This window comes from Dendrobates tinctorius, unplaced genomic scaffold (assembly GCF_039654945.1).
Source record: "Dendrobates tinctorius isolate UK_male_01 unplaced genomic scaffold, ASM3965494v1 ptg000152l, whole genome shotgun sequence".
Taxonomy (NCBI): domain Eukaryota; kingdom Metazoa; phylum Chordata; class Amphibia; order Anura; family Dendrobatidae; genus Dendrobates; species Dendrobates tinctorius.
In genome coordinates this window covers 4,318,289-4,342,659 of record NW_027361819.1, presented here as the reverse complement: position 1 = coordinate 4,342,659, position 24,371 = coordinate 4,318,289, and the positions used below count along the sequence as shown (strand labels likewise).

General features: G+C 46.9%; 1 protein-coding gene across 1 annotated transcript; it reads left to right on the top strand.

Annotated features, from left to right (window-relative positions):
* The first annotated feature begins 1,766 nt into the window (after positions 1–1,766).
* On the top strand, positions 1,767–23,092 carry LOC141050791 (up-regulator of cell proliferation-like). The gene is made up of 4 exons (XM_073547446.1): positions 1,767–1,837; positions 3,736–4,035; positions 17,537–22,264; positions 22,602–23,092. The coding sequence occupies exons 2-3, from the start codon at positions 3,753–3,755 to the stop codon at positions 22,243–22,245; spliced, it is 4,992 nt and encodes a 1,663-aa protein (XP_073403547.1). The 5' UTR covers positions 1,767–1,837; positions 3,736–3,752; the 3' UTR covers positions 22,246–22,264; positions 22,602–23,092.
* Positions 23,093–24,371: the final 1,279 nt, after the last annotated feature.

The window sequence follows — 24,371 nt, the reverse complement described above, 5'->3', positions numbered from 1 at the left end:
CCGTGAGAGCGGTGGAGCGCACGACAGAGCCCTGAGAGCGGTGGAGCGCACGACAGAGCCCTGAGAGCGGAGGAGCGCACGACAGAGCCCTGAGAGCGGAGGAGCACACGACAGAGCCCTGAGAGCGGTGGAGCACACGACAGAGCCGTGAGAGCGGAGGAGCGCACGACAGAGCCGTGAGAGCGGTGGAGCGCACGACAGAGCCGTGAGAGCGGTGGAGCACACGACAGAGATGTGAGAGCGGTGGAGCACGAGACAGAGCCGTGAGAGCGGTGGAGCACGAGACAGAGCCGTGAGAGCGGTGGAGCACGAGACAGAGTCGTGAGAGCGGTGGAGCACACGACAGAGCCGTGAGAGCGGTGGAGCACATGACAGAGCCGTGAGAGCGGTGGAGCAAGAGACAGAGCCGTGAGAGTGGTGGAGCACGAGACAAAGCCATAAGAGCGGTGGAGCACGAGACAGAGCCGTGAGAGCGGTGGAGCACAAGACAGAGCCGTGAGAGCGGCGGAGCACACGACAGAGCCGTGAGACTGGTGGAGCATGAGACAGAGCCGTGAGAGCGGTGAAGCACGAGACAGAGCCGTGAGAGCGGTGGAGCACACGACAGAGCCGTGAGAGCGGTTGAGCACACGACAGAGCCGTGAGAGCGGTGGAGCACACGACAGAGCCCTGAGAGCGGTGAAGCACACGACAGAGCCGTGAGAGCGGTGGAGCACACGACAGAGCCGTGAGAGCGGTGGAGCCACGACAGAGCCCTGAGAGCGGTGGAGCACACGACAGAGCCCTGAGAGCGGTGGAGCACACGACAGAGCCGTGAGAGCGGTGGAGCACATGACAGAGCCGTGAGAGCGGTGGAGCACACGACAGAGCTGTGAGAGCGGTGGAGCACACGACAGAGCCCTGAGAGCGGAGGAGCGCACGACAGAGCCCTGAGAGCGGAGGAGCGCACGACAGAGCCGTGAGAGCGGTGGAGCACACGACAGAGCCCTGAGAGCGGAGGAGCGCACGACAGAGCCCTGAGAGCGGAGGAGCGCACGACAGAGCCCTGAGAGCGGAGGAGCACACGACAGAGCCGTGAGAGAGGTGGAGCACGAGACAGAGATGTGAGAGAGGTGGAGCACGAGACAGAGATGTGAGAGCAGCCGAGCACATGTTCTGTCTCCTAAGGCCTGTTTCACACTTCAGTCTTTTGGCGTCAGTCAAAATCCGTCGTTAGGAGAAAAATACGGATCCGACAGATTTGTCCGCTGGATCCGTCTTTTTCCCCATAGACTTGTATTGCTGACGGATTGCGATGGATGGACATCTGTTTCGTCCATCATGCGACTGATCCGTCGGAAAGTCGGGGGAAACGCCCATAGGAACATTTTTTGTCTCTGTTGAAAAGTCGGACAGCAACGGATCGCCGTCCGTCGTCTGCAGTAATGGACGCCTATGTGTGACGGATCCGTCACCGTCTGTCACATGACGGAATCCAGCAACGGATTCCGCTTTTTCACCTGAGCATGCCCAGAAGGAAGCCGTTCTGGCACAGAAAGTTCTCTTTCTCTCTCTCTCCCTCGAACGAACGACTCCCATTCCTTTAAATTTCCTACAGTGGCTGCTGCAATGGATCCGTCGAATAAAACGGATCCGGTGCACCAATTTTTGGACAATCTGCACTGGATCCGTGTTTTCACATTTTGACGGATTGTGACTGATGCAAAAAAGACTGAAGTGTGAAAGAGGCCTAAGACCAGCGCTCCACCCATTGGGCCCAGGTGCCTATAAATCAGCAGGAGGCTGCGCCGGTTCTGTTCGTTCTGTCCTCAGCCTTGTGCTGGACTCCACATAGAAGGTGAGTGCTGGGGATTGTGGGTCAGGGCTCTTGGTTCTGCTGTGACCCAGAGATGGGGGGGGCTTTGCCTGCAGTATGATTGTAGGCACCAGGGTGGCGCCCCCTGTTGGTGCAGTGGTGTTGCACAGTGTCCTTGGACTATGTTCATACGTTGTTGTTGTGTTTTGGTTTTTTTTGTGCTGATTATGTAACTCATTACAGTGCATGATTTGATCACCCCAAAATGCAGCCAGCGAAGCCTGTGGGTCACTTTTTTTTTTCCCTTAACTTTCTCACTGATTTCTAAGGTGCCGCAGATCTCAGTTCTCAGTCTGGAACAAAAACCCAGCGTGCAGGAGATCTGTGACCTCAGGGCTTTTGCTGGAGATGTTAAGCGCAGACTTTATTTTTTTTATTTAAAAAAGCTGCAAAAAATGCAACATGTGAACATGGTCTTGGGGAGTTTAACGATCATCGAACAATGAAGTCTTTAATCCAGTGTCTTCTCAGTTATCGTACAAAATTCAATCTGCACCTGATCTGTTAAAGCTCCGCGCTGCAAATATCGCTTTAGTTCAGGTTTTATAATCTCCCCTGAGATTGCATGTATCTGTTTTTGTTTTTTTTTGTTTTTGTTAATCACATCTAATTATGGAACTTTTATTTTATTCCAAGAGCTATTGAATAAACTGAGCGTTGTGGTGAAACCCCGCTAGTGTTGGCTCCTCCTCCGGAGTGTCTTCCTCTGCAGCGCTCGTCTCTCTTCTCCAACCTTTTCCCTTGTTCTTCGATGACCTTGTCCTTTGAAACCTTGAGGCTGTGTGCCCACGGAGCGCTTATTAAGCGTTTCCGCGGCGATTTTAAATGCACGATTCTGCCGCAGAAACGCTTAAATGCATTCCATGGATTCCTAACTGAGAATGCACATGTTGTGCCAATGGTGCGTTTTTTACCGCTGTGGAATCACTTATCGGTAAAGAGCAGCATGTTCATCAATTTTGTGGAATCGCGTGCGAGTCCACATACCATCAATTGTATGGGCAAAAACGCTTGACAAACGCTTAAAAAGGCGCGTCAAAAACCGCATGTGTCTTCACGGGAGCAGCGTGTGCAATTCTGCTCAGGAATCACTATGTTGGCACATGGCCTTGCTTGTGTTTTTTTTTTTTTTTGTTTTGTTTTTTTTTTTTTCCCTTCGTTCTTTTAAATATCCTCTGTCCTCTTCTGCATCCTTCCCTTATCTCTACTTGAGGGCCGCCTTCTCCACTCTTTCCCTATTCCCCCTAGGGTGCCTCCTGCTTTGTTGCCACCCCTTGTCTTTCACTATGTCATCTACTCTAACCATCTTGCTTGCCCCTCACCCCAATCTTATTTTTATCTATTTTCCTCTATTGTATGGCACCATTAATTCCACAGCTTTACAGACATTATCATTGCTGTCCCCATTGGGGCTCACAATCTAGATTACTTATCAGTATGTCTTTAGACTGAGAGGAAACCGGAGAACCTGGAGGAAATCCATGGAACAGGGGGAGAACATAGACGCCTTGCAGATGTTGTCCTAGGTGGGATTTGAACCCAGGACTGCAAGACTACAGTAATAACCACTGAGCCACCATGTTTTTTTCATTGGTATTTGTCTGCAGCCACCCCTTTGTCCTCATCTCTAACTTTTTTTTTTTCTTCCCACCCCCTTGTCCATCCATGGTTGCCTCTTTTGCTGGCTTCCCCTTGGTCAGCCAGGAAAACTCTTCCCTGTTCTTCCCTAGTTGTCCCCTTGTCTCTTCTCGAAGGTCCGTATCTCGCTGTGGCATGAGCGCCTCGTTATATTATTGCACAGTGCTCAGTTTTTATACTTTTCTTTAGGACGGTGTCCATCTGTTCATGCAGTAGTAACTGATCTCTTACATTTTTCGCAGGCTGACCTTCAGTTATCATGGCGGCATCCAAGACCATCCACCGTCTGAGATGGAAATTCTCCGAGGTGTTTGAGAAGGACGTGGATGGTTTCATGGATGAAGTGAACTCTCTCCAGCTTATAACTTCTGAAGAACATGGAAATCTGTGCGAAGTTGTGAGTCCGGTGGAGAAAACCCTTAGTCTGATGGACCTGATTCTTCACAAGGGAGAAGAGGCCTGCCAGAAGTTCCTGAATCATCTACAGAACATGATTCCCAGATTCCCAGGATTGTCATCTGTATCTGAACATCTCCAGGACAGTGAGTATCCTACTTCCATTATGTTGGGGGAGATCAAACTTGCACAATCCATTAATGGCAAAATATGGGGAAAAAAACTATGTTGAGGGGTGCAGGGGAATAAGTTTAGGGATGTAGGAAAAACAGAAGCACAAAAAAAACTTAAATCTGAGTCTCATGGTCCAATTAGACCGAAATGTCACCGTTTTTTTTTTTTTTTTTAAATATTTATAGAAAATCATGTGCCCTGAAGGATTATCCGGGGGCTTCATGCAAATTGTGCTGTTATTGGACAGTCACCTGGTGCCGGTTGTTAAAGTCTGTACAGTAGTTCTATAGATTGTCCTTGTGCTGCCGACCATATACTTCTAGGCAGCATAAAGAACTTTAGTTTCATGCCCCTCAGTACAATGCCTTGTACAAAATGTGTACTGTGATTGTTGGAGGACGCTTCACCAAAATTTTTCATGTTGAACTATACACACAATGTACATGATTTGGTGCTTTTTTTTTTTTTTTATCTTTTTGTTTCTTTGGATTTTCTGCACCAATTGGCTAAACTTAAAGAAGCCCACTTACCATCAGAATTGTTATCCTCTTAAAATATTGCAGTCATCAGTTGCCCATTCCTCCTTTCTACCTGGATAATTCTTTTTTCCCATTAAGTCTGTGAAATCAAGTGATTAAAAAAAACAAAAAAAACTGAGGAGCTATGAGGTCAATTTTCCCTGTAGTAGGACTCATCACTGCAAAAGGGAACATGAGGGGGAGGAGGGAGCAGCTTTGTCAGGGGGAGAATGAGGTTTTTCAGGAACAAGAGACCTCCTGTGTCTACATAGAGCAGAGAATAGAAAATTATTATTTGGGTAGAAAGGCAAAATGAGCAATTGTAAGTACGCAGCGCTATAGAATATGATGACTACAATATATTAAGAGGATAAAGAAGCGTTCCCCTCACATCAAACTTTAAGTTCCTCTATTGAAAGAAATCCTGGATGGAGGTTTTGAGAACAATTTGCTTCCTGAGATGGAGGAATTTTTTATTTTTTTTTGTAACTAGTTAATGGAAGTAAACCAGTCTAGTAGCTGGAATGGACAATGCGGATTTAATTATCCATGAAGTAGGAAAGACGCCATCCAACAACCGTAGTCTTGTTACTGATGACATGGCCTCAGTACTCTGACTTATCTTTTATTGGGGCCTCTGGGGTTTATCCACGCATTGTTTCTAACTAGGCTCTTGATGATTGGTAGCTCTTGTTTCTCTGCATTCATGATCTTGAAGCATCTGTAGATGGTTGGTTTCTTGATGCTAATGTGGTGCCCCCAGGAGTATGGCTGCCACAGTGGCTTTACCTTCCTCCAGGGAGGGTAATGCCAGGCTTGGAAGTAGTGAAGGGTCTCTCTCGCAGTTAACCAATACATGCAACACAGTTCCACTCCAGGCCAGCAGGGGGACTCTGAACTGGAATTAAGGGGAGGAGTGCTCTCTGAGGGCCAAGAGGAAGGAGTGGTCAGTTAGTCTGCGGAGGGTGAAGTGTGCAGACGTGAGGAAGGAGCGCTGAGATAGAGCTGAGAGGAAGAGCTTGTCTCCTGCAAGAGCGCATGAACTGGAGCCTGGTCTCCATGGCTGTATGGACACTGATGGTCCTACAGCAGACACCAGAGGAGTAGGAGGCTGTAAATGCCCTACTCCCATCTAAGACTTGAGGGCACAACAGCAACACTGATAGTAAGCTGGGACTTAGGAGTGAGGAGTCCCTGGAACAGGCTACAGCTGTCTGCCGTACAAGTAGAGTTCTTGGGAACATCTGACAGGAGGAACTTCAGTGTAACTCAGTACTGGAGATCCCTCAAATAAGCGCTAGGAAGGAGACTGCACAGCCCATCTGCTGAGGGAGAATCCCTGAGTTGCTTCCAGGCTAGCCTGCTCCGGTACCATCTGTAATCAGGACCCTGGTCTGCATTTATCAAGTAAAGGTACAGAAATTGCACCCCGCTGTGTCTGTCTGCTTCCAACCCTTCCGGCACTGCTACATCCCCGTGCCAACCACATCTACACTGCCCTGGGGCTACAGCTTCACCTGTGGGGAGCTTTTACATCTTTGCTGGACCATACCATCAGTCCCAGAGGATCTGCATGCAGCATCGGCTTAACACCTCCCTTGCTGAACACAACAGGTGGCGTCACGAACTATTCAACCACATTCCACCATTTCAATTCCCCCATTACTTGAGCGCCCAGGGCCACGGACCGGGTCACCGCCACTGTGACACATCCCGCTGACACCGGCCCGGTACCAAGTACCCCACAGCCCTGGGAGGGCGACCCACTTTCATGCAGCCACCATTGTCTTATTACGGCACATCCACTTTACGGCTCTAGATCCCCTAATGGAGGACGCCGGAGCTCCCTCCTATCAATCTGGTCCCATGACCTAATCGATTTTGAAAGATTTTCAATCTTGATGGGGGGGGGGGGGGGAAGTGTCACCACCATTGGATGTAGAGGAGGAGACCTTTGTCTCATCCATTATTTTGAATTCTTCCACCTGAATAATGGACTTTGTTTGCATGGCATGAAGAAAAAAAATACTTTGGGGATAATAAAATTGGTTTCTGAAGTTTCTCCATCATCCTGAATCGGAGCCAGATCTAGGTTTTCAGTTTGGAGCCTCCTCCTATACACGGTATATGTTTGATTAGACAAGTGACCACTCATATGTGACTTGCACACTTGGTCACGTGCTGATGAGCTGCTCTTCATCATTCTCTAAATGTTCAGTGAAACATTACAGCCCGTGCCTCACTGAGAAGCAGGAAGAAAAGCTAGTCTGTATGTGGCTGGGAATGTGAGAATCTCATGATAAACTGGTGAGCAGAGCGAAATCCTTCAGTGAGTTATGTGGCGCCCCTGAGGCTCAGTCGCCACAGAAGTACTGCACCTTCTCCTAAGGTGTGGTACCCCACCATCCTGGTAAGTTGGGAACTCCTTTCCACACTCCAACACTCGCACCCCACACAACAGTGTAGTTCTGCACAACCACATAGCGGCTCAGTGCTTAGAGAGTAGCAGAGCACCTTTGGTGGTTCCCTGCATGGAACACTGGATGTGCTGTTAGGTGGGTGGAGTTCAGATTCATATAAAAGGTTGGGAAGGTTTAGAATTGGAGGTCAGTGGAGTAGGAAGTCACTCAGACAGGAGAGGATCCCTGGAAGAAGGGATGGAGGAAGGAGTGCTGCAGCTGCCTCAGTAACCTGAGCCAGCTGGCACGGGAGAGAGATGTAGAACTGCAACCTAAGCTTCCATAGGAGAGAAAGACAAGTACGGAACGAAGGAGTAGGAGAACAGAGGAGACGTGGGTTGGAAGAGGAACCCTGCCTATAGGTTCTCAGCGCAAGGCCGGGGCCCGGTCCCTGAGGTTGTATGGACACTTATGGTTCTGCAGCAGACACCGGTGGAGTAGTAGGCTGTAAATGCATTACTCCCATCCAAGACTTGAGGCACAACAGCAACACAGAGCCGGGAGCGAGGCGTCCCCGAAGCAGGCTACAGCTGTCTGCCGTACAAGGAGAGTTCTAAGAACATCTGTAAGGAGGTATTCCAGGGTAACTAAGTACTGGAGTGCTTCACACCACAAGGCGCATTGGCGGAGTCGTTCAGGAAGGTACATGTTGGAGAGGAGAGCCCTGACTTGCCCGGGAGGTTGATTGAGTCTCTACCCCGGAGGACACAGCGTGGAGGCAGGCACCAGTGTGTACCACGGACTGTGAGTAAAGCTTTGAAACTGCAAGTCCTGGTGTCCGCCATTCATTCGTTGCTAACACCTTCAGCACTGCTACATCTGGGTACCAGCATCCACACCATTCTGTGCCTCTCCTCATCCATTGCACCTACACTGCCCTGGGACTACAGCTTCACCTGTGGGGAGATACACCATCTTTGCTGCACCACACCATCAGTCCCAGCGGATCTACATGCAGCGCTAGCTTAACACCTCCCTTGCCAAACACCACAGGTGGCGTCACAAACTATTACATTAACCACAAAACCACCATTGATTTGAGCGCCCAGGGCCACAGACCGGGTTACCGCTGCTGTGACACGCATCCCCCTGACACTGGCCCGGTACCGAGTACCCCACAGCCCTGGGAGGGCGACCCAGTTACATGCTGGTACGATTTGGTGTTACAATGCTTTCTAAGAACTAGACTCAGCGTTTTGGGGGCTTATGGGAATTACCACTGAGCCCAGTAATTGGCTGCAGCGGTCATATGGATACTAGTAATATTTTCAGCTGTATTACATGTGCAGATGACAAAGTTCCTCAGACGGGCAACACTTAGACAGATGCAGGAAACGGCACATATGAGGCGTGATAAACGGCGAGTGTGAACAGAGCTCATCCTGTTATCCAAGCTGACACAATAGTCTACTTCTATCCCACAAGGGTGATGTTCCCCAGCAGACCCCCATATCCTGGCCTCCTCTGGCCTTCCTTATGTTGTAGGGTTCCAGTTTTCCATTCTCCATTATAGGGGACTACTCTCCCAGCCTGTACTCCTCCTGTGTCCACAGCATAGTATTCTGGTAGCCTAAGGGTGCTGTGCAGACCAACGAATGCCATCTTCCTGAAGGGTCCAAGTTCTCATGCAATCCAAAGGCTTCTGGTCGGTCCATCTCTACTCTGCCCACTGGAAGGGGGGAAAAAATAATCTCCTCACATGTTCACTGGCTGCCCTCTGGCGGGGCCCTGGCTGGGCTGGTGGCTGCCCTCTGGCGGGGCCCTGGCTGGGCTGGTGGCTGCCCTCTGGCGGGGCCCTGGCTGGGCTGGTGGCTGCCCTCTGGCGGGGCCCTGGCTGGGCTGGTGGCTGCCCTCTGGCGGGGCCCTGGCTGGGCTGGTGGCTGCCCTCTGGCGGGGCCCTTGCTGAAACACTGACTGGAAAAACTATTACAGCTATTTATAGGTCACCTGGAGGCTCCACCCACCAAGCAATCTGCCTGGTAACTGCCTCGGTGATGCTGTGTGGTATGTCCACCATGGCAAAAATAAACGTACGTCTCGGCTACACCCACTTACAATCTTGTCTCTTGGCCGCATTAAGAACAGTTTAAAAAGTGTTCAGGAAATTGTGAGGGAACATGGATAACTGCCTTGTGCCGCTCCCAAAGCTCTGAGCCTCCAGGCTGAAACAAGGCCTTGGCCTTCTGTGCTGATGGCTGTCATGCAAAAAGACCACTCATGACATGAGCCTTGCTGTTGGATGAAGGTCTGTCACGGCATTTATTGAACCCAACAATGGCCGTTATTGATGCGTATAAACAAGTATTCAACCAGGGTGCTAGAAAGTGATATGTCAGCCACTTGATTCCAGATGGGCAGGTCCACCTCAAAGCTCGATCACCACAGATCTGTGATTTCACCAGCAGTGGTGACTCGCAGCAGTTTCTCAAAGCGAATATCAAGAGAGAACAAAGTGGCCATATTACTATATACTATATCACACTGAGGAGGGTCAGAAATATATAATACATAATTAAAAACTTCCTTCTCTCCCCCACTGGGGTGGTCTTTGTTGTCCTTCCTCATTCTCAGATCTTCTACCAGAGGCCTGGGAGTTTGAGGGTTCTGCACAGGCTCTTAGTTGTTCCCAGCATTGCGCTTTTATGGACAGAGCTCAGCTGTTGCTCCTGGGATCTGTTGTAGCCATTCTTCCAACTTAGGAGTCACTGCTCCAAGTCCTCCTATCACCACTGAAATCACTGTGGCCTTCACCTTCCACATCTTCTCCAGTTCTCCTTTGAGGCCCTGGTTTTTCTCCAGCTTCTCATATTCATTCTTTCTGATGTGGCAGTGCCAAGTGACAGCAACATCTATTATCATTGCTGTCTTCTGATCCTTGTCTACTATCACAATGTCTGGTTGGTTAGCCAACACCTGCTTATCCATCTGGATTTTGAAGTCCCACAGGATTTTAGCCTTTTCATTCTCCACCACTTTCTCTTGGGTCTCCCACCTGGTCTTGAGGGGTCTTAGCCCATATGCTGTGCAGATGTTCCTGTATACAATTTCCTCTACTTGGTTGTGGCATTCAGTATATGCTGTTCTTGCATTTTGCATCCTGCCACTATGTGTTGGACTGGTTCTGAGGTTTCTTTGCATAGTCTGCACCTTGGGTCTTGTCTTGTGTGGTAGACTCCTGCTTCTATGGATCTGTTACTTAGTTCTTGCTCTTGTGCTGCTATGATTAGCGCCTCTGTGCTGTCTGAGTCCAGCTTTCTCCAGCCATTGGTAGGACTTCTCCATGTCAACCACCACCATTTTCTGTCGATGGTACATCCCATGCAGTGGCTTGTCTAGCCATGGCGCTTCATGATCCTGTTTCCAGACTTGTTGTTGCCTTAGGCTTTCTATCAGCATCTCATCTTTTGGTACGATTCTTCTGATGTATTCCTGAATACTCCTTGTTTCATCTGTGATGGTGGCTTAGATGCTTATCAAGCCTCGACCACCCTCCTTTCTGTTGGTATACAATCTTTGGGTGCTAGACTTGGGGTGGAGACCTCCATGCATTGTGAGGAGCTTTCGTGTCGTTACATCTGCAGCCTCCATCTATTCTTTTGGCCAGCACACTATGCCAGCAGGGTATCTGATAACTGGCATGGCATATGTATTGATGGTGTGAATTTTATTCTTCCCATTGAGCTGGCTCTTCAGGACTTGTCTTACCTTTTGATATTTGAATGTTGCTGCTTTCCTTGCCTCCTCATCATGGTTACTGTATCCCTGTGGGATGTCTAGGTCCTTGTAGCATGTCTGTACATCTGCTACATGCCCTTCTGGTAACTCCACTCAGTCTTGACTACCTTGCCTCACTTTACCCACCGGCTGCACGTCTCCAGTCCGAAGGACATCCCGATGTCTTCACTGTAGATCCTTGTCAGGTGGATCAGTGAACTATACATTTTTATAGTGCCATTTATTTCATGGCGCTTTACAAGTGAAAAGGGGTAAATATAGAAAAGTACAATATACAAGACACAAGTACAGAAGGGGAGAGGACCCTGCCCGCAAGGGCTGTCTACAAGGGATGGGTGAGGATTCTCTAGGAGCAGGTAGAGCTGGTCGTACGGCGGTTCTGTAGACTGAGGATCGTTGTAGGCTTGTCAGAAGAGGTGGGTCTTCAAGTTCTCTTTGAAGGTTTCTATGGTAGGCGAGATAAGGGTGTGCACTAGTGTTTTTGTGGTGTCAAGGAATGCATAGATCCAGGAAATATTTGAGTTTGAGATGGCAGGAGGAAGCAAGGGTTTGGCTATGTGGCTTGAAAGAGGGCAGAGTCGAGGATCACCCCAAGGCACCGAGCGTGCAGGACTGGGGAAAGTGAGCAGCCATTGACATTGATGGATGGGTCTGGTGGAGGGGTAGAGTGAGATGGGGGGTGGGGGGTGAAAGATTATGAATTTTTGTTTTGTCCAAGTTCAGTTGTAGAAAGTGAGCAGAGAAGAAAGCTGAAAAAGCAGACACTGTGGGATTTTGGTAAGGAGGTGAGGATCAAGTGCAGATAGGTAGATCTGCGTTTGTAGCTTGTGAGCCCTCGCGGGCAGGGTCCTCTCATCCCGTACCAGTCGTGACTTGTATTGTTTAAGATTACTGTACTTGTATGTATTATGTAAAGCGCCATGGAATAAATGGCGCTATAATAAATAATAATCTGTGTCATCAGCTTAGTGATGATGCTGCAAACCGTGGGATTCTATGAGCTGTCCCAGGCTGAAGGTGTAGATGGAGAAGAGTAGGGGTCCTAGAACTGAGCCTTGAGGAACACTGACACAGGGGGCAAGGTGAGGAGGTGGTGTGGGAGAGGCAGACACTGAATGTTCGGTTTGTTAGATATTGATATCTCATTCGTTTTTCGCATATAACTTTGTCATCCATGTAGAGGAGGTGGCTGATGGTGCTTCCACTCTTGAACTTTGTATCCATAGCCAGACTCTGTAATTAACTAACTGAGGGGGTTCAAGCCTATGCAGAACAGCAATGGGGACAGTGCATCACCTTGGTATATGCCGCATTTGATGGCCATTTGCGCTAGTTGTCTTGAGTTGACTTCCAATGTTTTTCCATAGCCCCATTGAGTTTGAGGAAGGTTCTTAATTTCCTGTTGACATTGTAGAGAGCCAAGCATTCACAGATCCGTGTGTGGCATTTGAGTCATGGGCTTTCCTGTAGTCAGTCCAGGCTGTGCTGAGATAGAGCAGTCACTCAAGATCCAGACAGACCAATCTACTAGGAGCTGGTGCTTAGAGCCTCTGGTGTTGGTCCCAATGCCTTTCTGAGCTGGATTCATGTACTGGTTCATATGGTTCTGTATCTTGGTGGCTATGATGCCTGACAGGAGTTTCCATGTTGTAAGGCAGGTTATCGGGCGGTAGCCAGATGGAACTGTTCCTTTCGTGAGGATCCTTCATGATCAGCACTGTTCCTTGTGTTAGCCAACCTGTGTGGTCAGAGGTGTATCTAGGCTTTCTGGCACCCGGGGCAAGAAGTCGGTTCGGCCGCCCCCCCCCCCCCCTTCCCCAGTACATAAGCGATTTCCAAACTTAGTCATGTACTGACGAGCTGTTCTCCCTAATGATCTCAATGTTCAATGAAAAACTGAAAGAAGCAGGAAGAGAAGCTCATCACAAGACCATAAGTATGCGATTTTCATAGTGAAGTGTCCATGTGATAACTACTGGAGCCTGCAGAGCTGAATCCTGACATTGCAGCTTCTGAATTCTCACAACAAATGCACTGCACACTTAGGATTCTCCCGTACCGGTGGCAAGAGTACACGGTCATGTCAGCACAAGTATGTGATTTATATACTTCTGGCCACATTCTGACTAGACGTGCCCGGCCTCGCTCTGTCATTATCATTGAGTGAGGCCACACATGTCTAGTCAGCATGTGACCGCATGTATGTAAATTACCGGCACGAGAGAATCCTAACCACGTTCAGTGAGCACTGTGAGAATTCAGAAGTCTGCAGTCACATAGAATGTCTGCAGACTCAGCACAAACCTGGACAACCCCTGTAATGCTCCTGACAAATAAAAACATGAGAATTAGTATCACAAATATTTACATCCAGGTACCTTATAGATGACGTCTCTGGAGTTGTTCTTTTCTTCTTGTCCAGACCCCTTGATGAGTTTTCTCATCCACAGCGGCCTCTGCAGACTTCCATCTTCTCCGGTCTTCTGCAGCAAATCTCCACATGATGCCCTTAAAGATAGTGTCATTATAATGCTCCGAAATAAAAATATCTGCAATATACTGTTGCCTCACACTATTCCCCTCCCTCCTCATACTGTCTCCTCTAACATCCCCCTGTTCACCATACTGTCTCCTCATATTATTACCCCCTCACACTCTATACTGTCTGCTCACACATACCCCCTGACTCCCCATACTGTGTCTGCACACATCCCATCACCCTCACTCCCCATATTGTGTCCACATAGATTTTTTTCCATCGCTACTCATAATGTGTCCACATGCATTTACCCGCTTGGCTCCCTATACTGTCTGCACCCATCACCCACTCGCCATACTGTGCCTGCACCCATCCCCCCATACTGTTTCCTCATACATGCCCTCATACATACTCTTCATTTATGTCCTCAATCTCCCCACACACAAGTATCCCCCATCCCCACTCCAAATCCTCACACATTAAATATCCTTACTCCAAATCCCCCCACACATTGTTTTCCCCTCCCCACTCAAAATCCCCCCACACATTATGTTCCCTTATCCCTATAATGTCCTCAGGTCCCCCCCCATAATGTCCTCAGGTTCCCCCCCCATAATATCTTCAGGTTCCCCCATAATGTCCTCAGGTTTCCCCCATAAGATCTTCAGGTTCCCCCATAATGTCCTTAGGTTTCTCCTTCCCCCCCCCCCATATGTTCATCTTTCTCCACCACACCACATGAATATGTCTGCACCATCCATGGCCTTGCTCCTCACACACTGTCTGGGCCCAATCTTCCCTTGCACTGACTCCATATAGCCGCTAGCGTCCCCCCCCTGCCTCCCTGCCTGAGTCTTCGCCTCTGAAGAGCCGGCCGCCGGCGTGTGACGTCAGCAGTGTGATCATGTGACCTGATCACGCTGCTGGTGCTTCATTGATGCGGAAGTGCCAGCGGCGGTGAGACACCGCGGCACTGGCGCTTACAGAACAAGTGATTTGACAGACAGTCACATGTATGTACTGGCGTCTGAAGACGCTAGTACACCGACGCGCAGCACTTTCTGCGCCAGCTGTCAGTTTGACAGCCGGCTCAGACAGAGAACGGGAGAATCATCTGAGTGTGGGGGCGGCAGAATGCCGCTGACGGGGAGTCTCGACTCTCCTCCTTGGACTGCCGCATCAGGCGGCCAGATGGCGCCCCCTGACAGCTGCGCCCGGGGCATATGCCCCGGCTGCCCCCCCCTGGATACGCCCCTGTGTGTGGTGGCCTTCTTCTAGCAGTTGGTTTATCTGATTTGCCATGTGTTCATGTACTGATGTTTCTCTAGCCAGTAGGTGAGGATCATGTCTGGGCCAGGTGCTGTCCAGCTCTTCATGTTCTTGACCCGCTGTTGGATGTCCGCTTCTGTAATGGTGACTGGTACTTGCTCTAGGTGGTTGCTGTTTCATTCTCAGATCTTGCAACCATGTTGCACTGGTGTTCTCCCATCTGTTCCTCCAGTATTCAGTCTCTGCTATTGGTGGAGTTGCAGCTTTTGTGCTGTTCCTCTGTAGTTGGGAGTACACCTTGCATAGTTCTCTGGAGAAAAGAGCATTTATCTTCTTGGCCTCAGCTTCTCTATTGTATCTCCCTAGTCTTGCAGCGAGTGCGGTGAGCCTCTGTTTAGCAGTCTCTAGGGCCTCAGTTGGGGTCAGGCCTCTGTACTTGTCCAGCTTGGTCTTATTCTTGATCTTTACACCCTTCTGTATTTCTTAGTTGGCTGACTTCCCTTTGTGTCACCTTGATCTTTGTCTCCAGTCTCCTTTTCCAAGGGGGCATGTACTTTTCTTGCTGATTGTATAGTCAAGCATTTCCATGATTGATGAGGCAGTAGCATAGATCAGTACATTAGTTTGAGTTGTGGTAGGTATTGATAAAAATGCTCTATTCGCATCTTCTATCATACTGTCTGGTGTTTCAGCTGAGCCTTGGCAGTGTGGTGCCCCTGAGGCTCAGTCGCCACAGAGGTACTGCACCTTCTCCTAAGGTGTAGTGCCCCACCGTCTGGGAAAGTTGGAAACTCCTTTCCACGCTCCAACACTCACACCCAACACAACAGGGTAGTTCTGCACAACCACATTGCGGCTCAGTGTTTAGAGTAGCAGAGCACCTTTGGTGGTTCCCTGCTTGGAACACTGGATGTGCTGGGAGGTGGGTGGAGTTGAGATCCATATAAAAGATTGGGAAGGTTTAGAATTACAGTTCAGTCTGAAGTCAGTCTGGGAGGTCAGGCGGGAGAAGGACAGTCGGGAGAGTCTGAGGACGGGTCCGAGAGAAGGAGAAAGACTTAGAACTGTAGCCTAAGATTCCATAGGAAAGAGAGACCACTACAGAACCAAGGAGTAGAGAGAACAGAGGAGACGTGGGTTGGAAGAGGAACCCTGCCTATAGGTTCTCAGTGCAAGGCTGGGGCCCGGTCCCCGAGGTTGTATGGACACTTATGGTTCTGCAGCAGACACTGGTGGAGTAGTTGGCTGTAAATGCACTACTCCCATCCAAGACTTGGGGCACAACAGAAATTGTATGGAGAGCTGGGGCTCGGGAGAGGGCGAGTCCCCGAAGTAGGCTACAGCTGTCTGCCGTACAAGGAGAGTTCTAGGGAACATCTAGTAAGAGGCTTTCCAGGGTAACTAAGTACTGGGGTGCTTCACACCACAAGGCGCTATAGAGGAGTCATTCAGAAGGGTACATGTTGGCGGAGTGTTGGAGAGGAGAGTCCTGACTTGCCCGGGAGGTTGAGTCTCTGCCCCGGAGGACACAGCAGGTACCAGTGTGCACCGCGGACTGTGAGTAAAGCTTTGAAACTGCAAGCCCTGGTGTCCTCCATTCATTTGTGTGCTAAAACCTTCAGCACTGCTACACCTGGGTACCATTCTCCACACCATTCGTGCCTCTCCTCTAATCTCACAGCTACACTGCCCTGGGACTACAGCTCCACCTGTGGGGAGCTACACCATCTTTGCTGCACCATATCATCAGTCCCAGCAGATCTGCATGCAGCGTCGGCCTAACATCTCGCTTGCCGAACACCACAGGTGGCGTCACAAACTATTACATTGAAAACCACCATTGATTTGGGTGCCCAGGGCCATGGACCGGGTCACCGCTGCTGTGACACGTTCCCCCCCCCCCCCCCCTTGCACCGACCTGGTATCAAGTACCCCGCTGCCCTGGGAGGGTGACCCAATTGTCTATCTTTGGTATTAATTTTTATCTAAGATCTTCTGTTTCAGATCGGCTGCAGTCCTCTCTGGTTGCAGGCTTGGATCAGGATCTTCAGGGAGTTGCACATGTTCTTCCGGGTCTTCATGTTAGGTGGATCTGCAGTGCAGTTCATCAATCTCAAGTTGTGATAATGGCCTTTTTCTTTGACATTGAAATGTTGGGTGACTAGTTGTTTCTCAGTGGACATGCAGGTCTTGTATCCACATCCAGATTTCCTCATACGCTTCATATATCCTCTCACTTGGTCTGCTGTTATAGTAGCATTTCATCAGATCCAGATTCTCGTGCCTTGGCCATGAATGGTTTGTTCCAATAGCCCATTTATCAGATCGTCCTGGTTCTTCAACATGTGACGCGGACCTTGTTAATCTGGGCATCGTCTGAGCCGGCATGACTTTATTCGTGACACATGTTTATTGAGGTAGGCACTACAGTGTTAATAGTCTTGTCCAAGGCAATCATCACTACTGGTATTTTGTTTTGTTTTTTTCCTAATATATATATTCTCTCATCTTGAGATCTGTGGAAATGTCAGAAATGGGTTTTGTTCATTGAGCTGTTTTGGCTCCTTATTCTCTAAAAAATGGAAACTTTACACTTTAGTTGCAGAATATTTCTGCACCCAGATTGTCAAGACAAAACTGTTGCTTTATTATATATTGTTTAGTAACCCTCTGGACTTCCAAGAATGGAGATGGGCAATAATGAAATGACAAGAAAAATACAAAGTTCATAACTCTTCACACTGTGTAGGAGGAGAGCTCTGAACGCATTTATGGCAATGAACAGATGGTGGGGGCAGTATTGGTAGAACTAGTCTGTGGGACAGAGCAGATGGGACGACGAGCCTTTCTGCTGTTGGCTTATTGAAATGACAAATGGTGGTAAGCTACAGAAATGGAGTTAGAAAAACTAAAGGGGTCTGGATAACTTTTTTTTTTTTTTTATTCTATACTTGGTGCATCAAATACTAACTTTAGACGATTTGTAATTTTTTTTTTTTTTTTTTTTTTATAGGCAAACAAAAAACATTTAAGGAGCTCCTGGTTGAACTGGGAATGGAGAAGTCTAGAAATTCAAAGTTTACGCTGAGGGACATTTTGAGCATCGGTCCAGAAAATCTACATTATCAGAAGCCTAAAACCACAGCAGACCTTCCTGGACATTTCCTAATGAATATTATAGCTTTGCACAGAAATGCAAGAAAAACAGAACTTGATGACCTATTAAACCTGGGATCAAGTGCAGATGATGAGTCATTGGATTTGTTCACCAGTAAAACTATGCAAAATCAGAAATCGAAATCTATTCACCCTCTGGATGTTCTGTGCGCTGTCCTCAGCTGTTCAGATGAATGTCTCCAGCAAGAACTCGTATCCAAAATGTCCATGTGCCAGTTTCCAGTTCCTCTTTTGCTTCCCTCTGGTGATGGTTCAGGATCCATCTTCATGCGTTGGGCAATGAGAGATATTGTGAAGAAATGGAGACCTCAGTCTCTAGCAGATAGTAAAGGGTTCAGAGAAGACAACGTGGTGAATATTAAGATACCAATCTTCTCATTTGTCAGGTTGGGGCCAAATAAGTTATCCAAATCTAAGATCTTAAACCAAGTTCTTAACCCAGCTCAACAACATCATGAGTTTTTCATACATGACAACATGGATGGAGGAAACATTGAGAGGAAGATATCTGACGGGCTGGTGGAAATGTCCTGGTACTTTCCTTGTGGGAAATCTGATGCCTTCCCAGAGCCGATTGCTGTGGCCAATCTACGTGGAGACCTGGAGTCCAACTGGGAGCAGTTCACCTTCCTCACTCGGATCTCATCGGCCACCTTCATATTTATTGATAGTATGTGTGAGAGACAATTCAGGTTACTATCCTCCTTCAGTCCCTCTGACACAAAGTTTTATTTCATTGTCACTCCGGGTAAAGACAAAGGTGTTGACCCAGAGACAAAGCAACACATGCAAAACCTAATGTCTCTCCTAAAGATTGAGAAAGCTAATGTTGTTCTAAAATCATCCACCATGAACGATGCAGAGTTCATGAACAAGGTTCAAAAAATCATTAATGGTCTACTGAGAAAAAATCCTAAACTAGTAAAAGTAAAAGGTATTACTAAAGAAGTCTCTGATCTTAACATCCATATAGACGAAGCTTCTCCCGAATTTCTGAGAACAAGCGACTATGCTCTGAACATCACCTCAATGATAGAAAGTGTAGAAAGGTTTAAGAATGAAAGCTTAACCCTGCAAGGAGATCTGTGGAAAAAGTTGTCTACATTAGAAAAGGAATTCTGCAGAATGAAAAAACAAGGTGAAGAAGATCAGGAAATATATCGGTCAAAGATAAAGGCAAAACGTCATTTACTTCATAGTGAACAAAATAAGCATGCTCTCCCTGGAGCCATGACTCTATTTATTAATGTACTTGCACATTTATCTAGAGATGAGAAACAATATTTTCTTAAATGGATGAAGTTTGAGCTTGATTTAATTGCAAGAATAAATGTATCCAAGCTACAGGCTGAATATAAAGAGATGTGCAGCCAATCTTATGCAGCAGACAATGCCCAAGAACTGAAGCAGCTTGACAAGAGAATTTCTGAGAGTTCATTAGGTATTGAGCATTTTATTCGGGAGTTAGGACAGTTTTATGAAGCTGAATATTCTACAGTAAAAAATGAATCTGCTAAAAGGTTCCGTCACCTTCCAGGCACTGCTGCGGATCTCTTGTTGGATGGGTTTCCATTGGAGCTGATTGATGGAGATGCCTCCAATATTCCCTTAAAATGGATAACTGATGTCCTGACTAAGCTGAACAAGAAGACTGGAGGACAATGCAGGATGAGGGTGATAACTGTGCTGGGAGTGCAGAGTACAGGGAAGTCCACCCTCCTGAACACCATGTTTGGTCTACAGTTCCCTGTGGCCAGTGGACGATGCACACGAGGAGCCTTCATGACTCTCATTAAAGTGAAGGAGAACTTTCAGGAGATGATGGGTTGTGAATTTATTCTGGTGATCGACACTGAAGGGTTGAAGGCTCCTGAATTGTTTTCTCTGGAGGACAGTTATGAACATGACAATGAGTTGGCCACACTCGTGGTTGGGCTGAGTGACATCACTATAGTGAATATGGCCATGGAAAATACCACAGAGATGAAGGATATTTTACAGATAGTTGTCCATGCATTTCTAAGGATGAAAGAAGTTGGCAAGAAACCAAATTGCCAGTTTGTCCATCAGAACGTGAGCGACGTGTCCGCACATGACAAGAATATTAGAGACCGGAAGAAACTCCTAGAACAATTAAATGAAATGACAAAAGTGGCTGCAAAAATGGAAAAGAAAAGTGGCTTTGACAAATTCAGTGATGTCATGGACTATGACTTGGACAAACACAGCTGGTACATCCCCGGGCTGTGGAAGGGGGTCCCACCAATGGCTCCTGTAAACTCTGGGTACAGTGAACACGTTTCAGAACTTAAAAAATATCTGTTAGAATTCCTACAAACCAAAACACTAGACAAGGCCTTAACAATACCAGACTTTTGTAAGTGGGTGAAAAACTTGTGGAATGCTGTCAAAAATGAGAAATTCATCTTCAGCTTCAGGAACAGTCTGGTGGCTGAAGCTTATAATAAGCTGTCGATGCAGTTCTCTCAGTGGGAATGGAATTTTACTAAAGAGGTCCATAATTGGGTAATGAGGAAAGAAACGAACATTAAGAATCAACCGACTCACAATTTTGATGAAAACACTAACGAGACAATCAAAGATCTGGATCAACTGCTGCATAAAGAGGAGAAGAAAATGATCGATCGGTTGGAGAAATATTATGAAGGGGATTTGGAAAACCTTAATTTGATAGAAAAACATCGGGAAGATTTTAAAAAGAGCATTACAGGTCTAAGAAGAGAGCTCAGGAGAAATGCGATAGACAAGTATCGAAAAACACTTTCTGTACAAAAGGGGAACCTAAAGATTCGGGACATCAAGACGAAGTACCAGGCGTTGATTGAAGAGAAAATCGATGGACTCTTGAAAACCTGCAGAGAGAAGGACCGTAAGCTGAGTGATGAAGAAGTAAAACGTGAATTTAATGCCATGTGGGAGAAGACTCTGTCAGATTTACAAATTGAGAAACTGGAGAGATGTAAAGTGAGTGATGCGATTCTCCGACAACTTAGAAATGACATGAGCCACAAAGGACCGGATATAAATGAAGCGTTGTTGGCTGAGAATACGTTGGCTGATCAACACAGTAACTTTATTATTTATGAAAGCCATATAGATCAGCATTGGTTTTCGAAAATATGGGAACAAATGGCTGGGGAAAAAAAAGAATCTTATGACGAGCTTGATCATCTTGCTACTTCACTTATAGAAATGTGCGACAGAAACGTCAGCGAGATGGAGAACACCAATGAGGACTATGATGACACTTATTGCCAGGAAATTCTGCAGATGATTAATAGAAAACTTGAAGATGAACAGAATAAAAATCTCCACTTCACATTGCAGTTTGAGTTGGACATCAAGCTCTTTATTTTTAGAAAAGCATCAACCAGATTTCAACAGATGCACGATCGCTTTATAGAAAGGAACGACCCTAAAACGTGTCTGGACAACCTGAAGCCGGATTATCTGACTGTATTTCTTGATGTTTTCAAAGCAAAAGATGAATCACAAAGCAGAGTCAAACAGTTCTGCACGAAGTGTCTAAGCCCCGCAATAATCGATTACGTTTACAGTCATCTGGGGAAGAAGATGGTGGATGACATTTTAGAGGATTCAAGCAACCAAATATTCAAAAGTCGAAGCTTTTTCCAGTACAGTCTACTGAAGGACTTACTGGATGAATTGTCTTTGAAAAAATATGTTGAATATACAAAATTTTATGAAACCTTCTGTAAAGAATGGATCCAAAATAAAATTAAAGAAATGTATGAGGAGCGAGCAACTCTACAACCATTACAGGCAGTTCTCATCAGCTCGGTCCTCAAAGATGTGAAGGACGTCCTTAGAGATGAGACCATTCTGGAGAGTGAAGACATTCCTCGATTCTTAGAAAATGTCCAGAAGGCGTTGGATGAAAAGCTTGTGATTTCACCGGAAGCAATGGCAATCACGGCTTTCAATAACACAATTGATGTTCGTCAGTTCTCCACTAGTAGTCAGGATTTTCTTGCATCTACACAACAACAGATCTTGGCACAGCTTAAGTCCATGACTTTCCCAGACTTGCTCTCCAAACTCAAGCTGAAGCCTCAGGATGAGCTGTTCAGTAAGGTGATTGGATGTGGACATCAGTGTCCATTCTGTAAAGTCCCCTGTGAGGCTGAAGGTGCTGACCATACCGAACACTTTGCATCTGTCCATAGACCTCAAGGTTTAGGACATTACAGATGGGAAGGAGGAAAAAAATTAGTGACCGACATTTGTACGTCATCTGTTGTGTCTGAAAATTCATTCAGTAATTTAGACACTGGTTGTAAACTTCACCTATACAAAGAGTATCGCACGTACTATCCAGACTGGACCATCCAACCCGACCCCAGCATTAAGTCCTCAGATTACTGGAAATTCATTTTCGCCAAATTTAACAGAGAATTTGCTAAAGAATTTTATGCAGAACCTGCAAGACTGCCTGAAGACTGGAAGGTAATGACTGGAGAAGATGCCCTCAACAGCTTAAAGGAAATGTTTAATATCTCCTAGGATCAGCAACACAAGAACTGTAAGTAATTTCCACAGCAACAAAATAAACAGCTTTAATCAGGTGAATCCATGTGTATGTCTAAATTGCTGTCCGGACCACTAGTGAGCCTGAGTCCTGCTGACCCGTCACATGTATACTCATCTGAGGAGAGCAGCCAATCGGCAGTGTGGGTGGGGTCAGTAGGACTCACAGGCTCATAGCTCCTCCCAGCAATGAAATCCATGCAGTATATAATTAAGCCTCGTCTTGCCCTCTATACGAAGTCATCTTTCCTCTTTACATCTAACTTATCAAACTGCTATTGAGAGCTCCTATGTAATAATCCAGAAACTGAGTTTTGCCTTCCTTCTTTTAGGCTCCATCAGTCTCACTGAAAGCATATTGTGATGAGGACATGGGACTGTCCTACAAAGCCATCCTCTGAACTCAGAATTCATGAACTCGTCTCCTGGATGATCATTCTTTGGTCAATAGCATAACTAAGATGTTTGTTTGGCAGTGATGTGACCACTGATCAGGTGTTCTGGGGATCCTTATTACTTCTGTGACAAGTTCAAGTATTCGCCAATGGTCTGGTCCCAGCTATAGATGTCTCATTGGCAGAAGATCAGTGTTGGTTCCTCCAGTTCTTGGTGCTCTATGAATGTGATACTGGGGCAAGACATGATCTGTGCTTCCACCAACCATTTAACTTTCCACTAATCGCATCTTCTCTGTAGTTTTGCTCTATTATAGTAAATGCACTTCTAAGCTTTGATGGCTCTCTAAGGTCTCTGGTGATGTCTGGTAATATGTTCCTATGATGTAAGCTTTACACCAATGTATTAAATGCATATTTAAAAACTCGCAGTTTGTGCATCCTTTAATTCTGAAAATCTTGGTGGTTGGAAACCATGCTCTTTATCTTATTTGAAGCTTGGCACAGCATCCTGAACCCAAAATGGTTTCCACTTTCAAAATGTATTTTCTTCCAAGTGTTGGAGGATACTCTCTCTATCCTTAGCCATAACTTGTGTGAATTATGGCAAGTTGGTGAGGAGGCGTTCATCTTTGGAGCTGTTCGCCATGATGTCCTGGCTTCAATTTCTATTTTGGGTCTGCTACAAAATCTTTAAATGAGGATTTAGGACTAAAGCTTTTATGAACTAACACTAGATGGGTAAAGGTCTGGTCATCCAGAATAAGACACTGTTCTCAGCTAAAAACCCATTGGCATTGAGAAATAGCCAAGCACTTTAATTCAGGGTATACTTCAGTGCCGAAGCAGAACTAATGTCAAGAGCGGTTTTCAATCTGAAGACGTGCTGTTGGTCAGTGTTTTGATTCCATGCCCTTATGGTAAAGCTATTGCTTAAAGGGGTACTCTACTCTGGGCCAGACTAGTAACTTTCTCACGCATTTTGTGGCTGAGGAAATAACCAATGTCATGTGGAGAGCAGTGATAAGTTGAAGCCATGCCTTCCCTGACGGTCCTATCCCATAGCACAGAAAAGGAAGAGAAGGTGTGGTTTAGTTCTACTGCTCTTCTCCACATGACACTGTGGCTTCTAACATGGGGGGGGGGAAGAGAACCGTCACTCGGAACTGAGCCACGGTGGCAATTGGAGGGCAGTAACTAAACATGGCGGGTTGCTTTTAAGTGTCGACTTGTGAGCAGGCCTCCCTGGCTGACAGATGTAGCAAAGCTGAGGTTTCCTGAATCACTAACATGTTGTATTTACCTGTTAGTGATTAAGGAAACCTCAGCTCTGCTACATCTGTCAGCCAGGGAGGCTTGTTCACAGGTGAGATCGACCCCATATGAATTGGATCAGCTCTGTCTGTAGAGGAGGACACATCGCAGTAAATGTCCGGCTTCCCCCGCGTGGCTTTGTCACCTCTCAGTCCGGGCAGCAGGAGCGCAGCTTCACAATTATTACACCTCAGCTCTTCCTCCATTCAGAGAAAACCAAAAATACTCCTGGAAAATGCCTTCATTTCTTCTACTCACCACAAATACTACATCCAGGATAAAGGGGAGTTATTATATCTTCAGAAATGTAAGCTAAAAGCTAAAATTCCGTTGGACAGGAAGTGACGAATGAGACTGTAACCCCACGCGGATCTTCTCCACCCTGCGAGCTGA

Bases quoted from the DNA above. Each gene is read 5' to 3' on its own strand.
- LOC141050791 (XM_073547446.1), top strand. From the start codon at position 3,753: ATGGCGGCATCCAAGACCATCCACCGTCTGAGATGGAAATTCTCCGAG. The intron at 4,036-17,536 runs GTGAGTATCCTA...TTTTTTTTATAG, and splicing joins ATCTGAACATCTCCAGGACA to GCAAACAAAAAACATTTAAG.